Source organism: Ostrea edulis, chromosome 2 (genome assembly GCF_947568905.1).
Source record: "Ostrea edulis chromosome 2, xbOstEdul1.1, whole genome shotgun sequence".
In the NCBI taxonomy this organism is placed as follows: Eukaryota; Metazoa; Mollusca; class Bivalvia; order Ostreida; family Ostreidae; genus Ostrea; species Ostrea edulis.
Genome location: NC_079165.1, coordinates 58,325,119 through 58,335,400, shown reverse-complemented (window position 1 = coordinate 58,335,400; position 10,282 = coordinate 58,325,119). Strand labels below are relative to the sequence as shown.

Genomic DNA, 10,282 nt, shown 5'->3' with positions numbered 1-10,282 from the left:
GGAGTTATCATTTGTGATCTGTTACGACTCAGTTTTTAAAAAAACATACACGCAGTTTGTAAAAAATACTTAGCAATCGTTAACGCTCTTTTAAAAAAAATTTCAAAATGTGTTCATAGCTTACTTTCAAAATTTTATTTCACTTTGAATAAATGAAAATTTGTGATTAAATGAAGATTTATGGAGCGTGGCCTAAGAATTGGTCTTATCAGTTTTAATATGTATCTGCAATTACCATCATACACGTACACATATATATGTACATATTGACTATTGATCCTGATTAACGCCAATTTACTATTTATAGCTAAAACATTACCGAGTGATATGAAATATTAAAAGTGTATGGTTGGTAAATACTCGGGAGATTTGTTTGTTATGCTAAAGTTCCTACAAGGCATGCTAAATTCATGAATAAGAATGATGACGACCGTTATTCAGGATCTTTTGTTTGAAGGGTGATGTTAAATTCTACATCACGATTATAAAACAGACACGAATGAAGCTGCATTATCTATAGCTTTTGCTAGTTTTGTATAAAATAATCTTATTGTGACATTCAACCAATCCCAGATTTTATTTTTAAGTATGTTGTAATAACTCTTCGAAATTAAAAAAAAAAACCCATGAAAGTGCGTTGAGTTGAAATTTTTTTAAGGAATTTGAAAATGATCTTCAAAGACCTTGAACCTGTCCCAAATTTAACACGCTTCAAAAATGTTTTATTTCAAAGTACGTAGTAATAGTCGTTGCAAGTAGATTTGCATGGGCAACACTAGATATTTCACAGTATCATTTTCCGCACCAGAAGGCTGAAGTTACCGAGTGGTGTAATGATGTAGATTCTAGAGAAATCTTGGAGTTTACTTACTTATGTCAACTGCTTTCCGTGTCATAAATTACTGTAGAGTACAAGAAACCGGTAAATGTATTCGGCGACGCCCCGATGTCAATGACATAATTTACATAATCGATCCAAGATGATAAAACCATTCTAGTGTCTTTTTGAGTTTATCTTCACTTTGATACACATATCTTTGAATAACATTTCAAAGAAAAAGCAGTTACCTAGTTATGAAAAAAAGTATCAGTAATAAATATTTTATTTTTGAAAAAACCAACAAATTAATTGGAATGTTTACATCATGATACATTGCTTACAATCAACACACTCACATAACTACATACACAGAATCACATTTGCTTACCAGTAAATCAAACATGTCACATTTCCAAGTTTTTAGGTGTTTTTTTTTTCTCTTCAAAGCACACGAATCGTATGAAGAACACACATTATCACATATTAATAATACTGAAATAAAAGAATATGACCGATTTATTCTGGATGTTTAGCAATTATTTTCCACACTCAACCAATCTTCTTCCAAAGACAAGGCCTAGATCAGCAACAGAACCAGCCTCCTTACGATGTCGAGGTTTTGTGAAGATGTAGGACCAGGTGTGTGGAGTTTACGTGCAGAAAGTCAAGTAGTGTTAATAATATGAAGAAAACGAAATGTTCGTTTAATTCATTAAACACAAGAGACGTGGGCTATCCTTTCAAGTTAGATATTCTGTAGATATTTTCTTAAATACGTAATCGTTGTATTTAGTCTAGGATACAATGATTTTGCAACAGTTCTGTGTTGACCAAAACGATTTCATTCTTTTCTTTGAACAAAACAGTGTTGCAATTTCTTTGCGTCGGTTATGGAATCTTGACATTTTGTTCTTTTTTTAATTTTTAGTTTTTAAAAGATGTTATCCGTTATAATCTTGCATTGTAGGTCACAATTTAAATATTGATATTTTAGCAACAATTCCATCTGCATATATATTAATGATGATAAACTTTGGATGAAAACATATCCATGGATTAGTAATAAGGAAATTTTGGAAAATTAGATTGGAAGAGGATCCACTGATGACCTACGAAAAGGGATAACTGGGTCATGCTGATCAAAATCGCGATGTTCACCAAAACTTTGTCTGCTTCCTGAATCTCAATTGAATGTCTCATCGCCTTTTAAGTTGTGAAGGGTCAATCTGCAAGGGGTAGTAAGAATGAGTATAATATGCATATAAAAATCATCACTGCTAGTTTGTTGAGTAGAATTGACGAAAGGGTTAGGCAATATGAGAAGCAAGAGGTTATATTTGCATAAATTTTAATTAAGTCCATTATTCCTCACGCTGAGAAAACAAAGTGTTAGATAATATGAATAAGCCCCAGCTCCAGGTTATCGCTCTCCAGGTATAAATACCAGGTGTACACTTCCACTTACAAGATGACCCGGAAGTGAACCTCCAATTCCGGAACTCATAGACTCTTGTGTGTCATTGTTGCGATTCTTCCGGTTACGTCTTCTGGTTGAACTTGATTGCTTAGGAGGCGTGTACGCTCCACATAGTTCCAGTACGTTGAAGAAAGTTTTCAATTTTTTGTTCGGTGCTGTGAGAGGGGATCGCAATAGTTCCATACTATCTCCCGTCAAACACGGATGTGACGTAGCTGCATGAGCGAGTGTTCGACATGCTGGTGTGCATTTATTCATGTTGGTGCAGTTCTGGAAAAGGGAAGCTGTCCGCTGGTCCTTGTGTAATGCTCCAAAGAAGCCATTAAAATCGCATCCGTTAGCTACACCAGTTGTTTCTAATTTACACAAAGGGATGGATTTGAAACTAGAACATGTGGATCCCATCCAGTTGCCCTTAGGATAGTATTCTAAAGTAGAAGCACATATCTCATTGGTTGACAGAAGACCCCAGTGCACCGGATGTCTCACTTCTCTTGTGTCATAAACACACGTGATTCGAAGTATATCGCCGGGAAGAACTTGAACTGGACTCGTGTGCCTATGAAATAATGTTTTTTCCAGAGTTTAATATTTACATACAAATTCATAATATCCAAAAAAGTTTTGAAATATCTATAAATAATGAAGCAATCAGTACTTAATCCTGGAATTCTGAGCTTATGGCTTCTGTAAAGGAATCCAGAAATAGATTTATTCTGCAAATGAAATGGCTTACCAGAAAGTCTTTTGTTTATGTATGTCGTAAAATCTTTCGTCCGTGATCAGATTAACAACACGACCGTCTCGTATCAACTCTACTCTTTCTTGCTTTCCTGTGAATATTCGTACATGAAAACAAATTAATAAATTTCAAATAAAGCTTTGTGTAACGTTTAACCATAAATCAAAATGAACAGTACATAGATATTATCATAACCTAGATAAACTAGGGGGATCTTTATCTTCATTAATATTGAAAAAGGACTGCTGTTTTGCATGCTAAGATAGGATTGCTGTGCTAGTTCATGCACAAGTTTCACGAAGTAAATTGTATTGTCAATTGTTGGTGGGCTTTATTTCTGTAGCTAATAAAATATGTTTACTAAAGTCATTAATTTAATTTAATTTCATGGTCTATTTTTTCTACATTCTTGCATTCTAATCATTATAGGTCAATCTTCTTGCTTGAGGGAAGTTTTGACTGTTTCGTTTTTATGCGTTTTGTATTCAACTTGCACACCTTATTTGTAAAAACTGGTTGAGCATCTTTTTTAAAAAATCGAGGATCTTCAAATATATGGGGTAATTTGTATATTACATAAGGGTGGGGTCGTGGAAGAGACTAACGGTTAATTTTCAGTCTTGTACCACTCGCAAATATGTGTATCGTTAAATTCCTTACCATAGTTATGCATATGGTTGAAAGCTCTGGTGATGTAGATTGGAGACTTAATTTGCATCTGTGAACATTCCTTGGGATAACTGGATGTAATAGCATAAATTGGTCGTGGTGAGGGGATGGTGAAGTGGGTGGAGGAGAAAATCTTCGTTCCTACGTCATATCGGCGAAGATTGTTAGTGTAGTACAGAGCCATTCCGGAGGAATCGAACATGTTCTCGTATTCTTCTGGATTATTCCACTTAAACTAGATAATAAATCATACATTTTTTTTTTACCAAAAAGTACCATCTGAGAAATGCAAATAGGTGATATCACCCATTCGGATAGGTGACATCACCTATTCAATTTGAATATGTGATTTCACTCATTTATAATAACAATGAAAACCAAAGTCGCCTAGTTGCATTTTGATAGATGTTTAAGTTACTGGTACCTGAATGATTATCTGTCGATAGATGTTTAAGTTACTGGTACCTGAATGATTATCTGTAGATAGATGTTTAAGTTACTGGTACCTGAATGATTATCTGTCGAACTCCTGTTCGTCCAATGCGCATGCCTGCGTTTCTGTGGTAACATATTCCTGGAATGTCTTCTGAGTAACCACCAATCAGATGTCTGCAATCTCCACGAGTCTTTAAGCCACATTCATACGGGTGTTTGGAAGCGGGTGTGTAAGTACTCGATTCTATTACCAAATATAAAAGTAGATGTATGGATGAGTGTTGGTTCTCATTATTACTTACTTTATTTTGAGGGTGGAATTACACTAATAACCTACCACAGGCAAATATCATAATGCCTCCCATTGTGACGTGGTTGTCGATCATTGGTAGACCTGCTGTCAGGTGATAATCTTCGTTGTCAGGGAGATCGTACTCCAGACAAACGTAGCTGTGTTCCTTAGCAGGCACGTGCAGACGAGGGAGACGAATCTCCAAACGATGTGCACCTGCAGAATTCGGGTTGTTATTGATAAATAAATAAAACACACTTATAATCGCATTTATCGATGCACAATGTTGAGTTTCATTAATGTTATACCTTTCTCAGTGATGGCGTGGTTGCATCTCTTTGCGAAGTCTGGACATTTCAGCCAATCGTTTTTACCTTCACATTTTGGGCTTTCTAATGGGTCGCAAATACCTGTTAACATTTAAAATCAGAGAGACTGAATCCTAGATAGACAGTGTATATACAGACATGGAATAAGGTATTCTAGATAAACAGTGTATATACAGACATGGACTAAGGTATTCTAGATAGACAATGTATATACAGACATGGAATAAGGTATTCTAGATAAACAGTGTATATACAGACATGGAATAAGGTATTCTAGATAAACAGTGTATATACAGACATGGACTAAGGTATTCTAGATAGACAGTGTATATACAGACATGGAATAAGGTATTCTAGATAAACTGTATATACAGACATGGAATAAGGTATTCTAGATAAACAGTGTATATACAGACATGGAATAAGGTATTCTAGATAAACTGTATATACAGACATGGAATAAGGTATTCTAGATAAACAGTGTATATACAGACATGGAATAAGGTATTCTAGATAAACAGTGTATATACAGACATGGAATAAGGTTTTCTAGATAGACAGTGTATATACAGACATGAAATAAGGTATTCTAGATAAACTGTATATACAGACATGGAGTAATGTATTCTAGACAGACAGTGTATACACAGACATGGAAGAAGGCATTTTTTCCTAAGTTTTATGGGATGTTGCCTGCTATAGTGGAGATGATACCTTGCTGTTCTTCCTCATTTTACTGACATGTCTATTCGACTATGTGGTAATCACATTTATTTATTTTTTTAAATAATGGAAAACGATATGTCATAACTCATGACATTAACTGTGTGAAGTTTTGTAATCGATGTGGTTATCCTCAATTTATTCAATATTACAAATCAATCTTGACAGGTGCATCATGTGGCCATCAAATTGTCATATCAATGGTTCTATAGAGATATTACCGCTGATCTGTCGAATTGATTAATATACAAAAAACACAAGGAAGTAATGTCAATAATAATTAAGGAATGCGAAAATAAGGAAAACAAAGTTGATATTAATTTGGTCAAATGACACGATTTTGCTGTTTGTGACCTGCAACACATTAATATAAAACAAAGGCTGACAGCAAAATAATTCATCAACTTGTGCCCTGGGAGGTGGTTTCTTGAGAAATCAGTTCAATGGTTTGAGCATTACCTGGGTGTGATGTGGCCAGTTGAAGAGAATATTTGTTATCAGGAGTCCACTGACACCAGGGATCTCCCAACTCTATACCGTTATGTCTGCCATCGCCGTCAGAGTCCATAAAGCACAACTTCTTGGTCCATTCCTTATGAAGACAGAATAAAAGTAAAATTCAACTGTGGTTTTGTTTTAAAGTCAGTAAAATATAAGTGTTCCGTGTGTTGGCTCATTGATCTCAAATAAAACACAACGTGATGAAAAGCCTCTTGACTTGAACTCTTCTGATCTCTGTCTGGCCTCTGAATGAAAGTTTTTCTTCTCCACTGAGAGTTTTTTTTTAATTTGCAAATAAGATATTTCCCATTGTAAATGTTTGGGTTCATAGAAAATCCCCCCACCCACTCATTCCAAGAAGAAAATATTTGGCTTGCTCACGTACCAGTCTGATGTTCTTGTTTGTTTTCTATATCTATTTTTTCACGAAATAAAAAAAAATTAATTGACACTTTCAAATGTCATTATCGTATGATAATCATTTGGTGTGTTTGATTTGAGCAATCATCGTGACGATACACCCAAATGCATAGGAAATGTATACGAAAATAAACTATTATCCATTATCCCTTAGGATTTTTCTGAAGTTTGACAAAACATTGCTCGGCGTGAACTTTTGGCGTTACCTTGACACCATCGTTACTTTTAATTGGCGTACTTGGCGCAGGATTTGTTGATGGGAAGAAGAATGTTGGCAAATGCTAATTTTTAACACAAGTACAGATTTATTATACTGCAAGTACTTGAAAAATTGCTATGGACAAATAAGAATTAATTGTACACGGAGAAAGGTCGACTTTTGTCATTTTCATGAAGTACATGTTTATTAATCAACACGCTTATGGTCACAAACTTGAGAAAATTGACTTTTTGAAAATGTCCAATTTCCATGTGATGAATTTATTATTATATAATAAAATAAGTCTCTGACTCCATGATGAAGTAAGTTTGCTTTGATAAATGTTTTTATGCAAAATCTTGCACTTAACATTTCCATGTTGTCGTTTTCTTTAATCATCCGCTTAACTTTACATGTATTAACATCCCCTCCGCATTTAGGAGTTTATGAATTCTGTGTTTTAAATGATAAAAACTGCACTTTGAGACTTAATGAATGTCAATTAATTCATAACCTTGTCAAGTATCAGAATCTTAAAGTTTTAAATTTTTAGGAAACTTTCGGGAAAGTTCCGCCATATACTCGCACATGCTCTTTGAATAAAAGATATACGAATAAAGGACGAGCATATCATTCTTCCATAAATAAAAAAAAATAACAACTGTATTCTATCTACTTTGTTGCTATATCAGGTTTCATAATTTTGTCAGTTAAAGCACTATGCTTTCATATCATTTTTTTTTCTGTTGTCAATAGTGAGTGTAAAACAAACAACATAACTCTGACGTGCATGCATGCAGTATATCCAACACAACAATATCATTTAACACTCAGCTTTATGAAAATTTGTTAAGAAAAACCACATATTCTTAAGTTCAATGCGTAATTACCAATTCAATCTTCACAAGTTCGAATGCAATTTGATTTAAGGTAATTTTAAAAAAAAAAAAAACTAATTGAATGCATATCTATATTCAAAATGTACTGCACATGAAAATGACATGTGAAAGGTATATTTTATGTAAATCAGGTAATTTCAAGGACATATACCAAAAGCAAAAAATTCGATGCATGGATAGGTATATATCATAAGAATGAATATTTTTTAATGTTTAGAAGTGAGCAATAGTGAATTTCTTTACCTAAACATAGACAGTATTTTTCTTCCCTAGCTCAGGGATTTTAAGTCATCTTAAAATATAGATCAGTGGTAATAATTTGCTATGAGCTTCTGTACCCGAGACAGACAGTACTACAGTTAAACTGAACAATTCGATAATTTTAATGGATTACATCATGTGTAAACACAAAATGAATTTTGAGAAAGAGAAATTGTCGGAGAAAAAATTATCGATATCAACAGCGAATTCATTAAATTAAGGAAGACATTGTAATGAACTTCATAGACAATTGTTTGCTTGTTGTTACATAGTTTGCACACAATATTATGTGAGAGATTTAATATATATGATCATTTCAAAACGTCTCTTTACATTTTTTTCTGAAGTAAGTTTCCTGAAATAATTCATAACAAGGGACAGTCTAGCCCCTTCCCGTAATCAACGTCAGAAATAAATCATCAAGTGTGCACATTCAGTTTATGTGCATGCTTCACTAACGACAAATCGAGGTGATGAGGAAATGACTGTCCGTGAATGTTGCGCAAATCCATGCTTAATCAAATTCTAATTAAGGCAATAAATGAATAAATAAATTCTAACGACTACCTCTGTAACTTCAAGAACTGCATTTCCCATATACAGATTTTCATTCGAATAGTTTTTAATATCTTATTCTTCATTGTGCAACTTTTTACCAACAGTGCAAACCGATTTGATTTCTGCTTAACACGTTATTTTCAAAACAGTTGATACTTACTTGACCATGTGCGGCGAAGTCCTCTCCAAAGGGATTTCTTGGTCCTCTACCCCCGGGGAGCATGTGCCCCACCGCTACCCACTTGTCAGACGTTGGGTTACAAGGATGAGGAACTTTATGTCCATTTGGTATTTTGGTTCTGTAATTTTGAATCAAAGTTTCAATTAACCTCTTTTCAAATGCCATGTTGTATAGTAAATGGTTGCAACGTAAGTGCAAAATTGCATTTCCAAAGACACTCTAAATCCAAATCTCGTTTGATTTTTTTTTTTCATTTTTGCTTATAAAGATGTCTGGATCCTACCTGTAAAATGCGTAACCATGTACGCAAGAAATCAGAAAAAGAAGAGTTCCAAATTTGATACAAATTCCTGCCATCATTCCCATGCTCGTCCGTCTGAGAGCGTGTGCTGATCTGCTCTGGCAAATCTCCTTCTCGGATAATTATTTATTTTCAGGAACCAAAGTCCGTAGGCAAAGATTTGTCATTCACCTGTCATGACGACATAAATTTCATTTTACGGTGATGATTTACTAGTTTGACCTTACCAATTGAAATGTTACCGAAGTTGACAGACTTGCACGGTAATTTATTTTCAATGATATTCATCGCTATATCATTAAAAAATGATTGTGCCGTATGTTTAGGTAATTAACTTTGCATATCTTAAATATTCGTGTTTTACTATCTACGATTGAAAGTTTGTGGATTTATGAACAATAGCAATTACTAAGCGATTCCTCACGATAGTGTCATCTATAGAATTTTTGATGTTTTTAGGGGGGGTGGGGGGTCTGACTCAATAAAAAATAAAAATAATTAGTAATATTTCTGATATTATTACTAATTCTTTGCGCACGAACAAACCATATATGTTGAAAATAAATTGGAAGTTTGATCATTTGTTGTTCTATTTCCGCGACGACCACAATTAAATAAGGAGAAAAAGCCCACCCCAACTACAAACGATGGGGTGGGGGAATAGTTGAGGTGCGGTGAATTGCTCAATGACATTTATCTGTATTTATTCTAGCTCCGCTGTAAGACTGAGGGACAGTAGTAAGGAGTGGTGAGGGGTTGAGGTACGTTAAATTGCTAAGTTTCGACATTTATACTTATTTTAAGAGGGGAAAAAATTGGAATAGTTAGCTACTAGTAACCGGCTACTTAGAGTGAGAAAAGTTAACTACTAGTAAACAGCTACTTAAAGTGAGAAAATTTAGCTACTAGTAAACTGCTACTTAAAGTGAGAAAATTTAGCTACTAGTAAACAGCTACTTTGAATTGGAAAAGTTAGCTACTAGTAACCAGCTACTTAAAAACTGGAATAGTTAGGTACTAGTAACCAGCTACTTAAAGCGAAATAAAACTGGTAATAAGCTGCTACTTCGAGGAAGAAAAGCTACTACGTGTGGTTACCGTGTTTGCATATAAGTATATCTACATTTTATATCAGAATATGCTTTGAAATTTCAAATAATATGTTTGGTTTGACCAGTGTTTTAAAAGTTGCCATGTAAAATACAAATAACTTTCAAGTTAAGTGTAAAACTTATAGTAGGTGGGTATTTACTATACAAAAATATGAAGTTTGGGGTAAAATAAAACATGAAGAGGAGCTACTTTTAAAGCTGAAAATAAATCAAAATCCTTTGAACTTATACTTATAATTTTGTGTGTGTGGAGTTTCTGTCTAGAAAACTATAAGTTTCATACTTACGAAATAATTAAATCAATGCTGTATGTACGAAGTAAAGTGATTTTGATATTTCAATATGTCAACACTTTCCCGGCAT

The 10,282-nt window shown here is 34.0% G+C and overlaps 1 protein-coding gene across 2 annotated transcripts; it reads right to left on the bottom strand.

The window, feature by feature from the left end:
• Positions 1-1,085: 1,085 nt before the first annotated feature.
• Positions 1,086-8,964, bottom strand: LOC125682279 (uncharacterized). Of its 2 annotated transcripts, XM_048922747.2 has the most exons (10): positions 8,790-8,964; positions 8,486-8,624; positions 5,947-6,079; positions 4,744-4,845; positions 4,481-4,651; positions 4,215-4,387; positions 3,700-3,943; positions 3,034-3,130; positions 2,286-2,856; positions 1,086-2,046 (listed from the first exon to the last, which is right to left on the bottom strand). In XM_048922747.2, exons 1-10 carry the CDS (start codon positions 8,870-8,872, stop codon positions 2,017-2,019), a joined length of 1,743 nt encoding a protein of 580 aa, XP_048778704.1. In that variant the 5' UTR covers positions 8,873-8,964; the 3' UTR covers positions 1,086-2,016. The 2 variants fall into 2 exon arrangements, with proteins under 2 accessions (XP_048778704.1, XP_048778703.1); XM_048922746.2 differs by having other exon boundaries at positions 1,086-2,856; positions 8,790-8,922.
• Between the last annotated feature and the right edge of the window lie 1,318 nt (positions 8,965-10,282).

Coding starts and splice junctions, on each gene's coding strand:
- LOC125682279 (XM_048922746.2), bottom strand. CDS start 8,872: ATGGGAATGATGGCAGGAATTTGTATCAAATTTGGAACTCTTCTTTTT. Junction 4,846..5,946: donor ACTGGCCACATCACACCCAG/GTAATGCTCAAA, acceptor AAATGTTAACAG/GTATTTGCGACCCATTAGAA. Junction 3,131..3,699: donor CAACCATATGCATAACTATG/GTAAGGAATTTA, acceptor GAATATTCACAG/GAAAGCAAGAAAGAGTAGAG.